The 18,591-nt window shown below is 43.0% G+C and overlaps 1 protein-coding gene across 1 annotated transcript in view; it reads right to left on the bottom strand.

Moving 5' to 3' along the window:
• jarid2b (jumonji and AT-rich interaction domain containing 2b) overlaps positions 1–18,591 on the bottom strand; it is a 108,218-nt gene that overhangs the window by 45,937 nt on the left and 43,690 nt on the right. The window contains exons 2-3 of the mRNA XM_028597192.1: positions 12,483–12,609; positions 4,821–4,944 (exon numbers count right to left, since the gene is read on the bottom strand). Coding sequence (XP_028452993.1) covers positions 4,821–4,944; positions 12,483–12,609 — 251 coding nt within the window. The remainder of the gene's footprint in view (positions 1–4,820; positions 4,945–12,482; positions 12,610–18,591) is intronic.

The following is an 18,591-nucleotide window of genomic DNA, read 5'->3' as shown; positions in this document are numbered from 1 at the left end:
CTTCACTCCTGCCAATTCGGAAGGCTTTCATAAAGCCGCAGCGAGCCCGCGACAATGAGATGGGAGTTTAGAGGCGATTTTGGAGACTGACATGCTGACATGCAGGGGTGAGTCACTGACAGACTGACAGAGAAAGGGGGAAGACAGAAGAAACAAAGAGACGCAGTGTAAACTGTACTGGAATAAGCACAGACAGTATTTAGTGGTGTTCCAGTTTTCTGTTTTTTGATTTGTTCTGTCATAAAAAAAAGGCACACAAAGCCACCATTTGACTGCAAAACCAAAGATGCCTTTCTAATCGACAGGCTAAATGCTCAGAGAACTATCTTACCAGCTAATAAGATCAATGTATGCCTGTTTGTTTGTGCATGCGAGTACCCCACTATGTATGAATACATTAGGTGTTTGTAGTACAGCTAGGTGTTGCACTGCATATAGGTTCCCTCACATCTAAAGTAAATCAATACACATTATGGCCTTCTATTAACACACATATTTGCAGTGTGTAATGCATGTAATCCCTCATAAATGGAAATGGTGATTATGCATTACTGACAGGAGTCATTGGTTACGCTAGACAAGATGTGTGCGTGCGCGTCTGTGTGTGTACACACTTGGCATTCATTAAGTCAAAACAAAACAAGCGGCAGCAGCTGAGTGTGAGAGTGTGTGTCTTGGCTGAGACAACAGAGAGAGCAGATTCAAAGAGAGCCAAAAGTGGGGTTCAGTTGAGTGAAGAGAAAGAGAGAAAAAAGGAGACACAAAAAAGAGCGACAGAGAGAGAGAGAATGCAGAAATTAAGTTAAAAAGCCTGTTTAAGAGGGCTACTCAACTTCCACAAACACAGTCTACCCACACTTTTGCAGAGTTTCATAAGTTTGTCTTTAGTTTTTCCAAACTCGCACACAGTTGACTAAGTTGCCGGGAGCAACGCCATTTAAATTAACTCCGCTTTAAAAAGGAGAATTCCGGTCGATAACACATAACTCTGTTTGGAAATTTGGAGTGCTGTCAGTAGTGAGAAAAACTAAAACAATCGGTGCTGCCTACACCATCTTATCCTCCTGCTACAGTTTGCACCCAGGAGACTGAAACTGGGCAAATTTTAAACGTGCTTTTAGCCTCTTAACATGTTCGAAATGTCATTACAAGTGCCTACCCATGTGAAGTGATTCCTTCCAAGTGAACACAGTGAATCTGACTGCAGTAGATGTGAAAGAAATGCATGAAAGTCGAGCTAATTCAGCTCTGTTTAGTTCTGGCGTTCAAATTTACAAACAACAGAGCTGCGTGTTGAAATCGACCGGAATTCTCCTTCAATCAGATGAGCTGAAATTAGATGCATGATGATGTAATAAGACATATTCTAAAAATCACATCAGGTGCCCAAGATCTGCTTGACATTTAGAAGCTACAAAATGACTACCAGCTTAGCGATGTTTCACACAAATTCAAAACCAGAACCCTGTACCTATATTCTCCAAAGGTACAGACAATCAAGCCACAGAAATGTCCTCAATCATGAAAAAGAAACCACACTTGAGTCCTATTTAGATTGTGACATAGTAGACATGTGAGAGCAGCGATACTGAATTATAATTCCAATGAATGATTTACTCATTTAATTTATGACTTTACAAGATGCTGGCAAAATTATGACAATATATTGGAGAAGACGCTTCTGTGGCAGCAGAATGTCTTATGGCTGAACTGAAGACTTCCTTTGTGGGTAACACAAAATTATTTTTTTTAAATCATAAATGCAATGGATGAGGTTACCTGCCATACTCTGCTAGCCAGGACAACAACTTCATGGTAAAGACTATTTAAAAGCCTGTTCTGGGACTTGTCTTGACACCTCAGTGGCTGGTAAATACACAGATTTTGTCAATGTAAATCAGATGTGGGAGAGCAACAGAGGTGCAGGAATATAATAAGTAGGTCAGTAAACCATGGCAGTGAAGATGAGACTGCGTGCGGTTGCGAATGTACGTTTGCATGTGTGTGTGCAGGGCCCACTCTTGGCAGGGGAAAGCCCATTTGGAGAATATGGTCATGCTGGTAGGAGAGGGCTACAATGAGCTGGCATGTTTGAGGGGATGTGCTGCCAGTCTCTCCACCAATCTCAGGAGCATGGGAAGGCAAACACAGAGTTGATCTCAAAGACTTCTAAAGACAGCCGCTTCCTGCCAAAAATCACTAGCACCTGTCCTTCTGTCTCTGCCTCCCTTTCCTCTCTCTCTCTCTCTCTCTCTCTCTCTCTCTGCTGCTCCTCCCCAGTCTTTCCTTTTCTGTGTATCCCTTCATCCTCTTTCCACAGTGTGAAACTTTTTCTTCACTCAAAATGGAACCAGCCATGGCCACAGCTCCTCCCTTCTGTTTTGGCCAGTGCCAGGTGTAAAAGCTCCTGGCATCATTTCACTTAGTCCTGTTCAGGAACAGTGCGGGCCAGCCATGCCAGGGCACTGGAGTCATCCTTCACACAAAGCACACACACATGCACATAAAATACGCTATTTAAGAGGGCATGAGGCATCACCAAGTACTGGCTAGGCTTGTGTTTCATTAGCATCAGATAGCAAGCCTTTCTTCATTCAGTCCTGCTGCGTGTAAGCATTGACTCTGTGTGCATGGAGTGAACTAATGAAAACCACGGAGAAAGCTGGCCTCTTACTGAACTCCACTCAACACACAGCACTATAGGCCATTAGCGCAAGAGAGAATAAAAGTATGAGAGAGTCATTATACATTATTCCTTCAGTGCTTTTCTTTCTCAGTTGGTAGAGAGTACAGTGTTTATGCTTCACTATAACAACAGCCAGAGGGTCACTTGGTTTCAATTCAATACTTTGCTGTTGTCAGTCAGGCCATCCCCACTACAATTATTCTCCAAGTGTACCATCCAACCTCATTTATTCTGTCTGACTTCAAAACCATGTTTTCTACTACTATGTTTTTCTTTTACAGGTTTACCTTTATTTCATAGACAAGGCTATATGACCTCCATAAACTCCAAAGTCTACAAGGTCTCTAACTTTTTTACGTCTATGGAATAGCCTGCTGAAATACTTTAATTTCTTATCAGCTGCTTCAGAGGCATGCTCTTCTGTTTCAATGCCAGGTAGATGAAAGCTTGTAATGACCAAGCTCAGATTTGGAGGTTACAGTATCGAATGACAGCTAGCAGGACTTAGGCAGGTGCTTGACACGCAGTGAATGGAGCCTGTATGGGCTGCTCATTACAGAGGGACATCTGCTGCTGTCCGGCCCCCAGACTCCACCCCTTGCTTTACACTGATGCTTTGATGCCCTGTCAGTGTGTGGCAGAACACAAACACACACAAACACACGAACACACAGACACGAACACACAGACACGAACACACAGACACGAACACACAGACACGAACACACAGACACGAACACAGCTCGAGAATAAAAATATAAAACAAAAGGTGTATTGCAGCTGATAATATAAGCGTGAATGTAATTGTGTACTGTGTGAGAGCATGTGGTGTTGAGGCAGAGGGAAAACATCAGCTTTGGGACACACACCAGCCATTTTAATCTGCTGTACACTCTATATAGAATGATTATTTGTAAATCATATTTTCCAGCTTGTGATTTCAAAACCTGTTTCATGCTTAATGCATTAGAACCATCATATTTGCCAAACACCCTTTATTCCATTTTCCGAGAATTTTTTTATAAAGAGATTAGTTGTCTGTCTGTCCTGTGTTATTTGTTATTGTATATTTTACATTGTTTTTATGTATGCGCCTTCAACCAAAACAAATTCCTAGTAAGTGCTATTTACCTGGCAATAAATCTCTTTCGGATTCAGATTCTGAAAAATTTCTTTCTGAAAATTACTATTTATTTCGCCGACAAAATCCATTTAAATTATTTACTTGTGATTTAAGTGCCTTGTTTTTTTTAAAAAAAAAAAAAAAAAAAAAAAAAGTGTATGCCATCTGGAAATAAACAGCGTATTGTACTCTGCAACAAGTTCAATTTTTAAAGGATTCATTTGGAAAAGCATGGCAACATTCCTTGAAGTTGCTAATTATAAATGACTGCATGGCATTTACATTAAAAGATGAGGGGGTGGGCTCATTAAAAGACCTTGGCGCTCTTTCAAAAAGGGTGTTACCAGTTACACTTCACTGTTGACCATCATCTTCTGTTACAGAACTAATGGACAGCCTGCTCTTCTCCAAAACCTTTACTGCACAAAAGTATGAGTGAGGGAGGAGGGGAGAGAAAAGTCAGAAGAGGAAGAAAGAGTGTGTATACACTAAGTATATAAATCAATTCAATGAACAAAGTAGCACTCTTAGAGAGAATACTGTACATGGGACGCATGGGGAGACAGAAAGAATGAATTACACAGAGACAATGAAAGAAAATAAGGAGGAAGATAAAGCATGTGTGTGTAAAAAACTGTGGAGAATTTGAAAGCATCTGGTATCACGTGGCGACTTCTTAACCCTCAGAGCTCAGGAAATTCATCACAACTACTATAAGCTGCACTTACAGTCCGTAACATGTGTGCCAAGTTTCTCATCACACTCGCAGTTATCAGCAGCCTTTGGTATGAACTCAAGATGGGCTCACAATTCTACACAGACACAAGATTCAGGGCGCACACACACACACACACACACACACACACACACACACACACACACACACACACACACACACACACACACACACACACACACACACACACACACACACACACACACACACACACACACACACACACACACACACACACACACACACACACACACACACACACACACACGTCTCACCTCTTCTTTGCAGGACCGTCCTCACCGTACTCGTGGCTGCCATGGCCCTGAGAGCGCAAGGACCCATGTTCTTTGTGGCTGCCCTTTGACCCCGAGCCGTTCAGCTGCCCATTGGCTAGGGAACCTGAGGAGAGAAGCACGAAAAAGGTTACCAGCTAATATTTTTGTCTGTCCTAGCATGGTCCTTTGTGGACATTCAGGATTCAGGGGCTTCTTATATTGCATAAAAAAAATATATAGCTTGAGTCTCTGGGGGAACAAACACTGTTTTTATCGGATAGTGTTAATAAAGCCTTCTGTTTTTGTCTTTGGTTTGATGCAGTAGAGAGGGCTAAGAGAAGAGTAGATACAATTCTTTTGATAAGATTATGGTAGCTCTGCTTTATCGGATATTGTACAGAACATGGAAAACAGAAGAAAGACAGAAAGAGAGAATGGGATAAATACAGAGAGATCCAGAATGTACAAAAACACTGAGCTCCTGTGCACAGCAGACACTGCGAAAATAGTGACACGTTGTCCATCCAGTGATTGTTACTAAATGACAAACTAAGATACAGTCCTTTGCTTCACGTATTGCCAACTATTGCAGCATCTTGGGGGCTAGCTTTGGAGTAAGGAGAGTTACTTATTCATTTTCCTCTCCACAATTCCACTTGTCAAGTGCAATTGCTTTTCTCTGCTGACGTACATGATGTCTGCCCTTTGACAACGAATTTGAAACTATAAATACCAACCCTGAAGCAGTGAGAGAAGTAAACAGATATCGCTGGACTTGACGTTCTTAGTGAGCCCAATTGACAGAGCCCTAATTAAATATTTAGCAAACAACTCAGACAAACAAAATAAGCCCCGAGACAGATTCTAAACTCAAAAGCAACAACAGGCACAGAGAATTCAAATTAGGTCAAACAGAGGAGTGGAAGTCAATGGTAATTAAGGGAGACAACCCAATTAAATAGATATCACAAGGCTTGATTTCCTCATGGGCAGTACTTGTAATTCTTGGAACGTGCCATACAGGCCTGTCTGATTGAACAATGGCACGTGCACGAGCAAAGTTATCGGGGAAACAACTCTGGGAAGTTCAAAGATTTCCAGTTCTAAAAAAAAAACAAAAAAAAAAAAACACAGGAGCTGCCAGGAGACTGCAGACATGTTTAAAACTGCAGATGTAAGATCACTTTTCAGAGCTGAAATTGAAGATGTACGTTATATTAGCAAGTGAGCAATGCAACAATCTAATATTTGACACTGATAGTAATTCATCAAATTTGACCCGCTTTGACAAGTTTTCATGACTGACAGGACTTGGGTATGGCAGGTCGCTCAATTATTCACATTTTTGCTAAAACAAACGACTCACTAAACATTCAGTCTCCCAGCGGTTTGTTTAACCAAGAACGCTGCTGTCATAAACCTTTTCATTCACCTTTCTACTGGCATGTCACGTTCTCATTGGCTGAGTCTTAATTCATTGCCTTCCCAGCACACCCAGTGAAATTTCATTTGACTGATGCTCTGGAGGGATGTGTCAATCACCATCGAATAACTCCTAATGGTGAGTGTCAAAAGGAAAATAAATTAAGATAATAACGACAGTGAGTCGAGCACGGGTTAGGATAAGTGGCAACTTGAATGATATCCTCTTAGCGAGGAGGCTAATGTTGAACAAGCCCAGGCTCCTGTGAGAAAGATGGGGCCGGGAAGGCAGTACTGAGATCAAATGACGGAGGAGACAGGATGGAGATGAGCAATTGTGGGGCAGGTAAAAGTAGTTTTCAAACATTTGATTTAACACAATAAATGTGCTTTGGGCTGAATGTGCACACACACACATCCACACTTTTTTATTATTGCATAGACACACTGGCGGTTGGTTTAGCTCACACACACACAGGGCAGGTCAGTACCTGAAAGCAGGAGGTACAGTCATCAGACACGCAGCTTTGAAGTCAGAAAGTTAACAGGCGCCGGCGTGATGAGTAAGGCCATTGTACTGCTGGCAGTGCTTTATGTTGGTGTTGCAGAGCCTCCAAGTCTATAGGCCAGGGGTGAATCACTACCTTACAATGTCATGATTAGCACGAAAGGTGCACATCCGATTGTATTTAATCAATCAAGAGTTTCCCTTAAAGAACTTTGACGTTTCCCCTTACGATGGCCGGGTTGGCTCGGTGGGTAGAGCAGGCACACATATACTCGGAGGTTTATGCCTCGACGCAGAGGTCCAGGGTTCGAATCCGACCTGTGACAATTTACTGCACGTCTTCCCCCCCCAAAAAGTTTCCCCTTATGAGCAAAAATAACATTTCAACAGAGAATTTAATTAATTTGGAAAATATTTAATTCCAGACGAATTCAAAAGCTTAAAACAGATTGAGAAAATGTTTAGAGAAATTTTGAGGGAACGGATTAAAAATGATCATTAGTTGAGGCACTACAGAAAGAGATGGTACTTATGGACAGTATGTTTTGGCAGTGAAACTTAACACCAGAACAAAAAAAATAAATGGAATAGCTCATTAACTTTAATTGTGCTTAGAAAGTTACGCATGATGTCCCCACAGAACGCAAACAAACAGAGGCCCAATCCACCGCCCACTCTTCTTCTCTTCTCCATTCCCTCCCTCCATCTAGCCCCCCCCCCTCCCCATTCCTCCAAAGAGTTGCTTGACATATGATGGTTGCACATGAATGCCCATCTGAGGGCCAGAGCTAGAATCCTGAGAAGGCAGAAGGCTGGGATGGATGAGTGTGGCAAACAGGCAGGGAGCCAAAGCCTAGTGCCTAAACTCAAGCTCCTGGTGGAGGCCTACAAACAAGAGGCTGGTGTGAAAGGTAAAGGCTGGGATGGGATGTGGCAGCCGAGGGATATGCTATCCCAATAGCTGCTCCAATGGGGGGGGGGTTCCTAATCAGATTTATGCGTGCTTAACTAAGCCCATCTCCTCACTATGTTCACCTCAAAGTCTCGAGAGAGAGAGAGAGAGAGAGAGAGAGAGAGAGAGAGAGAGAGAGAGAGAGAGAGAGAGAGAGAGAGAGAGAGAGAGAGAGAGAGAGAGAGAGCAGAGGTACATAGCGTAACATAGCATATCACAGGGCTGAGAGGAGCCTATTAGTGTGAGCTGCAGTAATAAGTGGAACTATAGCAGAGCAGTCATGCCAGAGGAAAGACAATCATGATGGGGGCAAAGAGGGACCTTATAGGTTCTATATTACACTTACAAACACAGGCTTAATGTGAGAAAGAGTGCAATGCCTTACCTAATGTTCAGGGAACCATATAAGACCCATAAATGTAGATAGCTATAATAAAATGCTTACTTGTTTCTAGGTTAGCAGATATATGGTAGTAATCTGTTTTTTGACTCTCGTCTCATAAATGAACAATTTTGTACAATTTGCAGTAGGAATTCTAACGTTATACAAGACTTTAATCTCCTTTTCTCTCTTGTAAACAAGAGCACTTAAATTCTATTTCATGCCCTTTGTTCAAGTAATCCTCTGTGCCTGTATACAATTAAAATTGCCGGATAATATAAAAAGAAACAATGGGTAGTTTTATTTTAGGGAAACTCCCCATAGTAGCCATTCCCAGAAGCTTTTCAGAGTGGATGCAGATACGAAAATTGACTGCCTGGCGAGAGGATTTCAAATGGCTCAAAATATATTGCTCTTCCCTCCAGAATTGGACCCAACAACGCTTACCACAAGCCAGAACAAAAGCATACAGCAATGTGCAGTTCAGAAACATGGCATCTGCTTTGTGCCGTTCAAGGTTGTAAATCTAAGGCATCAAAAAATGGAAAGATGGGGTTCTGTAATTGCTTGATCTGTTGTATAAAAAGAGCATGCAAGGGAAAGCCTTCTCTCTGCTGGTATTCCAGAGAGAGAATAGAGGGCCCACACAGTGTTTTAACCGCCACCCTGGCCATGCAAGGGGCTGGCGGCATGGGAAATGCAAACAGACAGCAGAGTGACAGCAGAGCGATTGCTGAAGGAAAAGGGACGACAGGCAAAAAAAAAAAAAGGGTAGGACTAGCAGATCCTGAGACGGGCAGACAGACAGGAAGAGAAAGAGAGGGGACAGTCCGAGAAATGGGCAAAACAGGGAGCACTCTCTCATTAGCCCCTTCTGTTTTTAGGCCAGCAGCCAGCTCCTCATTCAACAGCACTCAGGAAAATGGAGAGGGAGGAAAGGAAAGGATGGCAAGGGAGAAAAGAGGTATAGACAAGTCTAGAGGGTAGAGATGGTGAGGTAAGGAGGTACAGGAAGAAGATGCAGCTTTAACGATTTGGAGAACAGGGGGTTGGAAACAGGACAGAGGGAAAGGAAGGAAGGGTGGTGCCGGAGGAAGAATGGACAAAGAGGGAGGGCGGGTTTGGGTGACAGGCACTGTAGGTACTTAAGACAGACTGGGCAAAGGAAGGACAAAGCTGAAAAGAGGGAGATGGTGAGAAAAAGGGAGACAGAAACTGATGGAAGAGGGTGAAAGAGGCCATGGTGAGGGGTGGGGGTGTGGAGATACATAATCGAGGAGATTGAGCAGCAGGAGGGAGAGAGAAGACAGGAGCTTGCGGAGTAGGCAGTAACCAGAATCCTATTGATGTGTAATGAAACCCTGCATCGGGGGAGAGACACCCGGAAAGACAGACGGATGGAGGAAGACATGGATGGGAAAGGATGTGGTCGTGGTGGAGTGGGAGAAGGGTGAACAAGCAGAAGCTGGGACCCAGAAGGGCATAATGTCATTTGTTAAATAATGCAGGCAGGGAGCGGGAGAAGCCGGAAGTGTGATGGACACAGAGATTGACGGCAGCGAGAGGAAAAGTGGCTGGATATGGGCAGGGAGAAAACTGGGCACACACACACACACACACACACACACACACACACACACACACACACACACACACACACACACACACACACACACACACACACACACACACACACACACACACACACACACACACACACACACACACACACACACACACACACACACACACACACGAGGAGGAGAGAGGGAGAGGTTGGGGATGGATGGAGATTTGTGGGGATAGAAAGATGGATATACGGATGCCTGGGGGAGACAAATGCTGCTTTAAGGAGGTATTGCTGTAACCTCCTTCAATGAGAGGACACCTATTTCCCAAAATGGTGGATATCTTTGGGTTTTGGGCTATTTGTAGACATCACCTTGGAATCTTATGATGGCAATTTTTCACTATTCTCAGACAAACTATTAACTGATGAAGTAAATAATCTGCAGAATGATTGACAATGAAAACAATTGTTTGTTGCAACCCTAGTTTCCATTATTTTTCTATAAATAATGTCATTAAAAACCACTAAAAATGCCAATCATAATTCCACAGAGCCTGAAGCAATGCCTTAAAATAGCTTATTGTGTCCAAAAATAAATAAAATTCATAATGATAAACAAAGAAAAGCGATAAATACTCAATTTGACAAGCTGAAACCATTTTTGCTTATTCTGGCAATCAAGTAATCCATTAACTGACTAATCATGTAGATATGACCTTTATCTCTAATCCAGCCTATTCTGCAACTCTCATGTACATGTTAAAGTCTGGCTTTCCAAAATGGCTGTCCGCTTCATAATAATGCCCCTGTGAGACTGAAAACTGTGGCACATGTCTGGTCCCAATAAGCCCAGACTCCCTAACCCACAGTCCTCTAAAACAGCAGGAGCTGCCCATTCAGGATGTAATGCACGCTGAGTGTGATCTTCCAAAATGGCTGACAGTTTCACCACAACGTCTATGTGAGACGGGAAACCGTGCCGCTCGCACAACCTCCAAAGCATTGCTAACCCACGGAGCTCTAAAACAGCAGGGCCCGTCTATTCAGCCGGGCTCCCTTTTGTGTCAGCGTGGGCTGCTGTCGTTACCCCCGGCACGACGGGCTGCCGACGCTTTCTAATGAGTCATTTTTATTCAGGCGATAAGGTCAGCTACCCGCGGCGGCTTAAAAGGCCCTGAGGAGCTCAGGAGTGGCAGCTATGAGATGCCAGACAGACACACAGAGATACACTAGCTACAGGGATGGGGGGGCACAGACAGAGAGAGCAGAAATCAAGGTGTGAAAAAAAATATAATAAAGAAACAAAATTACGGGGGGAACGCTAGGTATAAATGATAAGCTACATTTAAAAAAACACTTCCCTCCTGTCTGTCTGCCTGCCTGTCTCCTTTTCTGCCTAGCTGGCTTCTTTGGCTGGGCGTGAACTTTCAGAGGCTCTTTTTTTCCCCCTCCTGTTTCCTTTTTTCCCGTGTCTGGGTTGTGTTAATGTCAGCTGAGAATAGCTTCTGAGGCACGTGTGAAGTTCAAAACCTCCGCTGTTGGATGGCAGAGGGTTTTTTTTGTGTTGGAGCACCAGTGTCAAACAAAGACATGGTGGCAGCGTGGTTCAAAACAACCTGTGCTCTCACTGTTTTTGTGTTGTTTCAGGTTTACACAGCCTAAAAAGGAAAAAGCCCTAAACTGTTACTGTAGCAGGCTTCTACCTGGAATTGGATTTCTGTCTAACTAAGCAACTTTAAGTATTAATTCATGCCAAGGTTTCTATTGGCCCATGCTTAATTGAGTGTAAATGTCCAAGCTGGAAAAGAATAACACTTCTACACAGATTTGTCTTGTGTGTGGCACTGTGAAGGACCTCATCAGAGTCCCTCTGTTTGAGGCGTAAACAACATTTGAAAACTAGTGGGAAATACTTTCAGCTCAAGGGTTCCTTTGAGGATGGGACACTGAACAAGCAAAGTAAAAGACTGCAGCTCGCTCCCTGCTGACCCACAACAAAAGCAAAATGAGAGTCCTTGATCATCTGTTCTCATTGGATTCTCTCCATGCTAAGTAAAATCAGGCTCCGTTGTCAAAGTAAACATGCTCAGTCTCCACTAATAAAACTGTCTCCTTCAATTAACGGAATAAAGAGCGAGACTGAGACGCAAATGTCAGCCAAGCCAGACAAAATTGGCAACTCTAACATTTTCTCCACAAAATGCTATTGCAGCAGTTTACCAGATTTAATTTCGTCAAAACAAAGTGAAAGTTTTCAACATGTTGAAGTGCTACATTTCAAGAGATCTTTTAATTTTTGTTGGAGGGCTGTTTACAGTACACTGCAAGAGATTTGTTTTGTTCCATTTAAATTGACCCAATTTCAGCTAAATAAAAGATTTATAAGATCCCAAGGTTGACAAATAAGATACTTTTTCATATGTTAACTAAACTGTGGTAGGCGTCGTTGGCAGCAGCCGGATGTTGCAGTGATGTGTGTTGCCGTGGTCTAACGCCGTTCTCTTCGGGAAACAACTAACGCACTGTACGTGCAGTTTTCTTTTGCAAGGTGCAAATGTTCCACCAAAACAAGTTCCTTCCTGAGACTATTTTGCAGAGCCACCGTCTCTACGATCGGAGCTTAGTGCCGCCAAAGAAAATTGTGATTGGTTTTAAGAAATGCAAACAACCCAGAGTTTATTATTTTTTTCTCCTATCCCGGAATGTATGTGTGGAGGAGCCAGACCATATTCCACAACGCTGTGGAGATAGGTCTGGCAATGCAAGACTAATCACAGTAAAAATACACAAGTGGAAGGATGATATTAAAGGTCATTGGATGAACTTACCATTGGAGTTCGGGGTTCCGTCACCATCCAGCTGCCGTTTCTGTGCACTCCTAAACTCCTTTAGGGAGAGGTAAAGCACCTTCCGCATAACACGCTCCTCTGACCACGGTATGCCATCACTGTCATCCTGTGGAAACATTACACACAGAGTGAGTGAGTGAGTGAGTGAGTGAGTGAGTGAGAGAGAGTCATTACAACTATTGTCACGGACCAAACAGTGGTTTCTTTCACCTATTTTAATAATCATTTCTGCATCATTTGTGGGAAAGAACATTTCTGATACTTCTGAAAAAATGAATGTCCGCATTTCCACGCATGAATTCACGGAAAGTTATGACAGCTTTGGTGAAGAGAAACAGACATTTGTATAATGTGGAATCTTCCCTTCATATTGTTACGGTTGCATCCTTCCCTTCCATTTCTCACTAGATCGTGACATTAGCATGACACAACATTAGCATAACATAGCATTAGCTTGCCGCTAGGCACAGCGCAATGCATTTGCATAACAATGCGCGAAGGACTGCATCTCCCCACAATGCCATCATAGGAGTGTTATGGTGATGAATAGATAGGAAGCGAATGAAAAAAGCATCATGGGACTGCGAGTTCATGTGTCGCTAATCTCTCCTAGCGAGACTGAGACAGAAGATGTTATTGTCAAAGAGGTCACCAGAAGTCAGTCACACAGTCACACACACTAAATCTGAGCAACAAACATGACAGCAGAATGTATAGCACATTAAAACTGCATTTCATTCAAAACAGCGCATAGAGAATTTTAACAGATTAATAAAATATTCCAATGCAACAAGCATTGTTAAGTGTCTTTAGTGAGTGTCCAACAGCAATAACTATACTTCTCTCCCCCCTCTCATTGCTCTAGCAGCTGTGTTTGATGTCGAACAACGCTAATGACTAAAGGAAATGAGATTAGGACATGAGCATCAACAAAGAGGTATTAATAAATAATGGAAACTGGAAATAGCTTTTCTCTAGTCAAGCCATGGGGTGAGTGGATTTCAGCTGTAAGTTTTGAAAAAAGAAAAAAACACTTCTTTGTGCAAAAAGCTAATGTATGCTAATTATTTGAATTAAACACAACACATTTCTGATCGTGTCGGCTCATCCCGGCGAGCACATTCCCTTCTGTCGGAGTCAAATGCAATGTAATGAGAGCAGATGTGGGAAAAGCAACGTATGCGAGTGCGCGTTCTGATCATCCAGTTGATCATTAGAGTTGGCTTGGCTGAGATGGGTTATCGCTGCTGTAACAAGATACCAGTCACAACTGAGTCTCTGAGTCAGCTTATATTTCTGTCCGAGTGTGTGAAAGGGAGAAAGGTAATCTTATCCTAATATTATGCATCCTCCCACAGCCAGTGAATAAAATGCTACTGAAATGACCACTGCTCATAAATGTCCTGCTTTCAGTACTGCAATCCCCAGTCTAGTATACTCTACCAGAGATTGGTAGTGATGGTTCACAGTTCACTATGTTGTTTTTTTTGGGGGGTGAATAAGATTAAAAGCTGGGTGTCTGCACATGATGGAACTGATGGGTGACAGCCCCGTCTCCCTGCATACAGTACACATTCCGTTCAGTGCACCAATGGTTTGCAGCCTCTGACAAAAGGTTGATAGGGTGTGTGATGCGTGGGGTGTGTGTGTGTGTGTGTGTGTGTATATATATATATAGAGTGCAGTCCCTCATTACACTGTCACACGTGAGTGCACACACACACACACACACGTGAGAAAGTAGTGCAAGTATTCAATTATGCCATTTTCTCCTGTAGTTAATGTCATCTAATCCATTCTGTGTATGTGTACGTGCGTGTGCATGTGTGCAAAAGCCTGCCAGGTAAGCACCAATTACCTAGACAGCTCACTGGCACTCTTTCCCTCATGGTGTGTCACAACGCCAAATGCACACAGCCACACACACACACACACATACACACACACCTATGGTATGCATATCCACACCTGATGAAAAAAAACTGAAGAAAAGATTCTCCCCTCCAAAAATTGAACTTAAAGTTAATCTGCATTTCTTTTTCTCTCACTTTCTCTCTGGGTTCTTCAGTTGTTGGCAGCGTGCCACAGATATTTCCTGTGCCGTGTACACATAGAAACAAGGTCTGAAAAAGAATGGGGGGCGAAAATGCTGACAGACTTTTCATCAGCTGGGTGGGAAAAGAGTGTTAAAGCTCTGCTCTATTGCAGCTGCTGTAGCCCAAAACCTCACTAATAGTTATTCATAACTTCAGATCACTTTGCAACCTTTGTTCAACTGTAGGTTAACTATTTCTTCTGACCTTAGAGGTAGTTTGCCATCTGTTTCATGCCAGGTGTTGCTCTGCTTTCACACTGGTCACAAAAGCCAGGTCCTGTGTGCACGCGTGCATTAAAATAAAGAAGTGAAGGACAGGAATAGCATGCAAAATCCCTCCAAAGACATTGACACTGCCTGCCAGAGGGTAAGTGTAGCATGACATAGGAGGGGAAACATCTACTCAAATAAGCAATAAGTCAATAAGACCAAATTGTGTTGCATCTCTCAGTCACAGTGTGTGTGTGTGTGTGTGTGTGTGTGTGTGTGTGTGTGTGTGTGTGTGTGTGTGTGTGTGTGTGTGTGTGTGTGTGTGTGTGTGAGTGAGTGAGTGAGTGAGTGAGTGAGAGAGGTTTTGCCAGAGCTCTTTAGAGACAGCTCTTACACAGAGCAATGCCAGTTGAGTGCTACCTGGCACTGACGCACACATCTACAACCCGACCAGCTCCCATCAGGCTAGTGAAATCCCACTAATGAGCACAGAGACCTTTTCTGTGCACATGCGCGTGCATGCGTGCGTGCATGCCCAAGTGATGCATCAAGAACGCTGTGTGCCTACTTTCACCCAGCAACCCCATTCCCAACTATGCAATACGCAGGTAATCCAACTTGCAACAACCACACAAACTTACACGTTTGAGGTATCCATAGGGATACTGTGCTTAAGAAGTATGCATCTTCGTCTCTGTCACACACACACATGCTGCGTTTGATTAATCAGACAGGAAGTGTTGTGAAAATCTACTCTGAATCCCTCTGGGCTTCTTTAAACCTACAATGTGTAATTTTTTTGAGTTTATTCTTAGCAAAAAAAACTTTGTTCTTTCACAAATATGTACTCATTCATGTGTAATTACTTCCACCAACTAATCAAAGTATTCTCGTAAGCATAGAAGCTGCCATTCAGAATCATTCAGAATAAATAGGAGTGACTCGCTCTAATCACGGCAGCCATGTAGCGCCTCCATCTTTAAAATACATTAGCCAAAGAGGGACATACCTCCGCATTTCGCCCTCTTACACCTAGTGGCACCGTGACGAATGCAAGGGGGGAGATGACTCTCCAGTGAAGCGAAAAATAGAATTAAAAACAACGCAACAGGCAAAGACCAAAGTTAATATTGGAGTGGCTAGAACAGCTAGAGAGCGGAGCGGAGAGAGCTAATTTCGGGTTCGGCCACCGTAGGAGGAAGACCTATTACCCCATAAAACGTCTCAACAAAGATGGAATGCAACGGGAGAAAATATCACTGAACACACACCTGAGAAGCATTATTTAATTCTTGTTACATTTAACTATTTTCCTGACATTATTCTTGCTTTTTTTCTTCAAAATGTAATGTCATGCTAAAGTTTCTTACTTTCCAAACCAGCAATTGTTTGTGAGATATTGAATATATGGAAATTTAAAATTCAGAAGAAGAGGAAAAAGATCCAGTGAATAAATACCTGAAAAACTGAGTTCTGCTAAGAACAGAACAATAGAGCAAATGTGTCCATGTTTAACTCCCAAACTATAATATTCCTGGGGAGTCTTTTTTTTTGTGGTCCAAAAGTATGTTTTACTTCGAGACTATATGATTAGCCAAAGATTCAGCAGTAGTTCAGCAGCATTTTGTAATACTGAAAATGTGTGTGAAATTTCTTATTACACCATTCACTGAAAAAAAACCATTGTGCCTTTAAGAACATCACAGAGCCTAGGTGTTGTGCCCTTGCTCTGTGTGTAGAAAGTGTGACAGAATGCCACACTAGTGTCAGCTCTGCAGCTTAGACGTGCCAGGGCTTACTGTACAGGAGAGATGGAAACCACAGATTTAAAAAGGTGATCAAATCAGTTTTCTAACATTTAGTTATAGGAGTTTCAGTTTTTATTTTACAATGTAATTGTCCTTCAAGCTAACGCATGTACACATCCACACACTTGGGAATCTGCATATACATACATATCTGTGTGTGCGTGTGTGTGTGTGTGTGTGTGTGTGTGTGTGAGAGTGTGTGTGTGCTCTCACTAGCCGTTCTAAAAATAGCGCTGTGCTGCTGCAGACTGCGCGGCTGTCATGGTAGAGGAATGTGGGCCACGCGCCAGCTGCGATCTGCTCTACAAAACCGGCCCAAAATCTGTTATTCTAACACGCATTTCCCTTTAGGTGGAGGGACGGAGAGATGGATGGCTAGATCAATGGAGGAGAAATGTTATTTTAACAAAGCTTGGGTTATTGTATCCAGTAGTCAGGAGTCCTGTCTTTGCCCCACTACAACGCTGTTCTTCCTTACTGCACATCTTGATCTTTCTTACTCATTCACCAACACATGGGCCCCAGATGACTGGCTGTAAGGGGTTCACAAGTGGTGCAGATGACAGCGATAACAATCACTTAATTACCAAATACATCACTGTAACCTTTGCTGAGGTTATACCAAACATGTGGATTAGAAACATTTAAAAAGGCATCTTGATCATGACCCTGTGGAGAAAACAAAAACAACTGCAAAGTATCAAAGAAAGCCTAGACAATGCAGCGAGAGGTCCAAATTATGCCTCCACAATAATGGGGGGACTCTTCAAAGCAATCTTGTGAGTGAAAGATGCAAATAAGAACACCTAAGCAGCATTTTTTAAAAGAAGTGACTCATTAGAAAGCTGACGGGAAATTACTTAGTCCAGATTTTTTTTGAGACCACTGCCCGCTTTTGATGTAAATGATGGCTACTGTTTCCCAAATGTGATGTGATATGACAAGCAGTCAGCAAAATTTGCAAACAACTGAGGCAGTGGGTAAAACCAAGCCAACTTCCTCAACTATGAAGCACGTGTTTGCTCACAAAACTCACATTCCGATCCTAACTACATCCTGGTCCCCGTGTCCCTTATGGCTTCAAGTAGACCGGATGCTTAGCTCAGAACTCAGAATAGGCGAATGGAACAAAGTTGTGGGGTTGCTGGGGATGAGAGGCCCTATATAATCGCCTCATTACACCCAAAGCTCACTACATCGGAATGTGTGTGTGTGTGTGTGTGTGTGTGTGTGTGTGTGTGTGTGTGTGTGTGTGTGTGTGTGGCCACAGGGCCTTCCCTTTAAACTAGCCATGCTGGGATAGCCCCAACAGTTAGAGTAGAGGGATCCAGAACACTTCCATCTGCAGGAGAGGAGAGGCGTTGAGAGGAACGCTACAAGGGCTGAATGTCTGCAATCATGTAAACGACTTAAACCACCATTTTTCCAGAAGCAGACAGACAGACAGTCTATTGAACACATTTTCCAAATATTGACTTGATTGCGGACAGATACTCCGTGTCAAAAGAGCCTTTTTTTAAATTGTCGACATGCAAGAAATTGGGTGTATGCCCACATTCTCTCTCAACCTTTTCTTCCTGTACCTACATTTACAGCAGATTCTCCCTCAGAACAATGCTTTCTGTCTGCAGCCTTGGCCGTGATGGTCTCTCCTGCTGAGCTCAGTGTCACAGACACACACACAGTCTCCACTGTCAATCATATCAGCTGTCTGCATTTGCACACTCACTCAGGCACGCACGCACACACACGGTCTGAATCTATCTGAGCATACATAAGTGACAGACTGCCAGCGCCATTCAGTCCTGTCGAGCATAAATCGCCATCAGGCTGGTAAAAAGTAGAGCAGAGAGAGAGATGGAGGGAGGGAGAGAGCTTTTAAATACAGACAGTAACCAAATTTATTTTGACTGAAAGAAATAAATGTCACATACCTTTGAAGAACCAGGGTGTGTGTGTGTGTGTGTGTGTGTGT

This window comes from Perca flavescens, chromosome 14, assembly GCF_004354835.1.
Source record: "Perca flavescens isolate YP-PL-M2 chromosome 14, PFLA_1.0, whole genome shotgun sequence".
NCBI lineage: Eukaryota > Metazoa > Chordata > Actinopteri > Perciformes > Percidae > Perca > Perca flavescens.
Note: the sequence above shows the minus strand (reverse complement) of the source record. Positions and strands in the feature narration are given on the sequence as shown.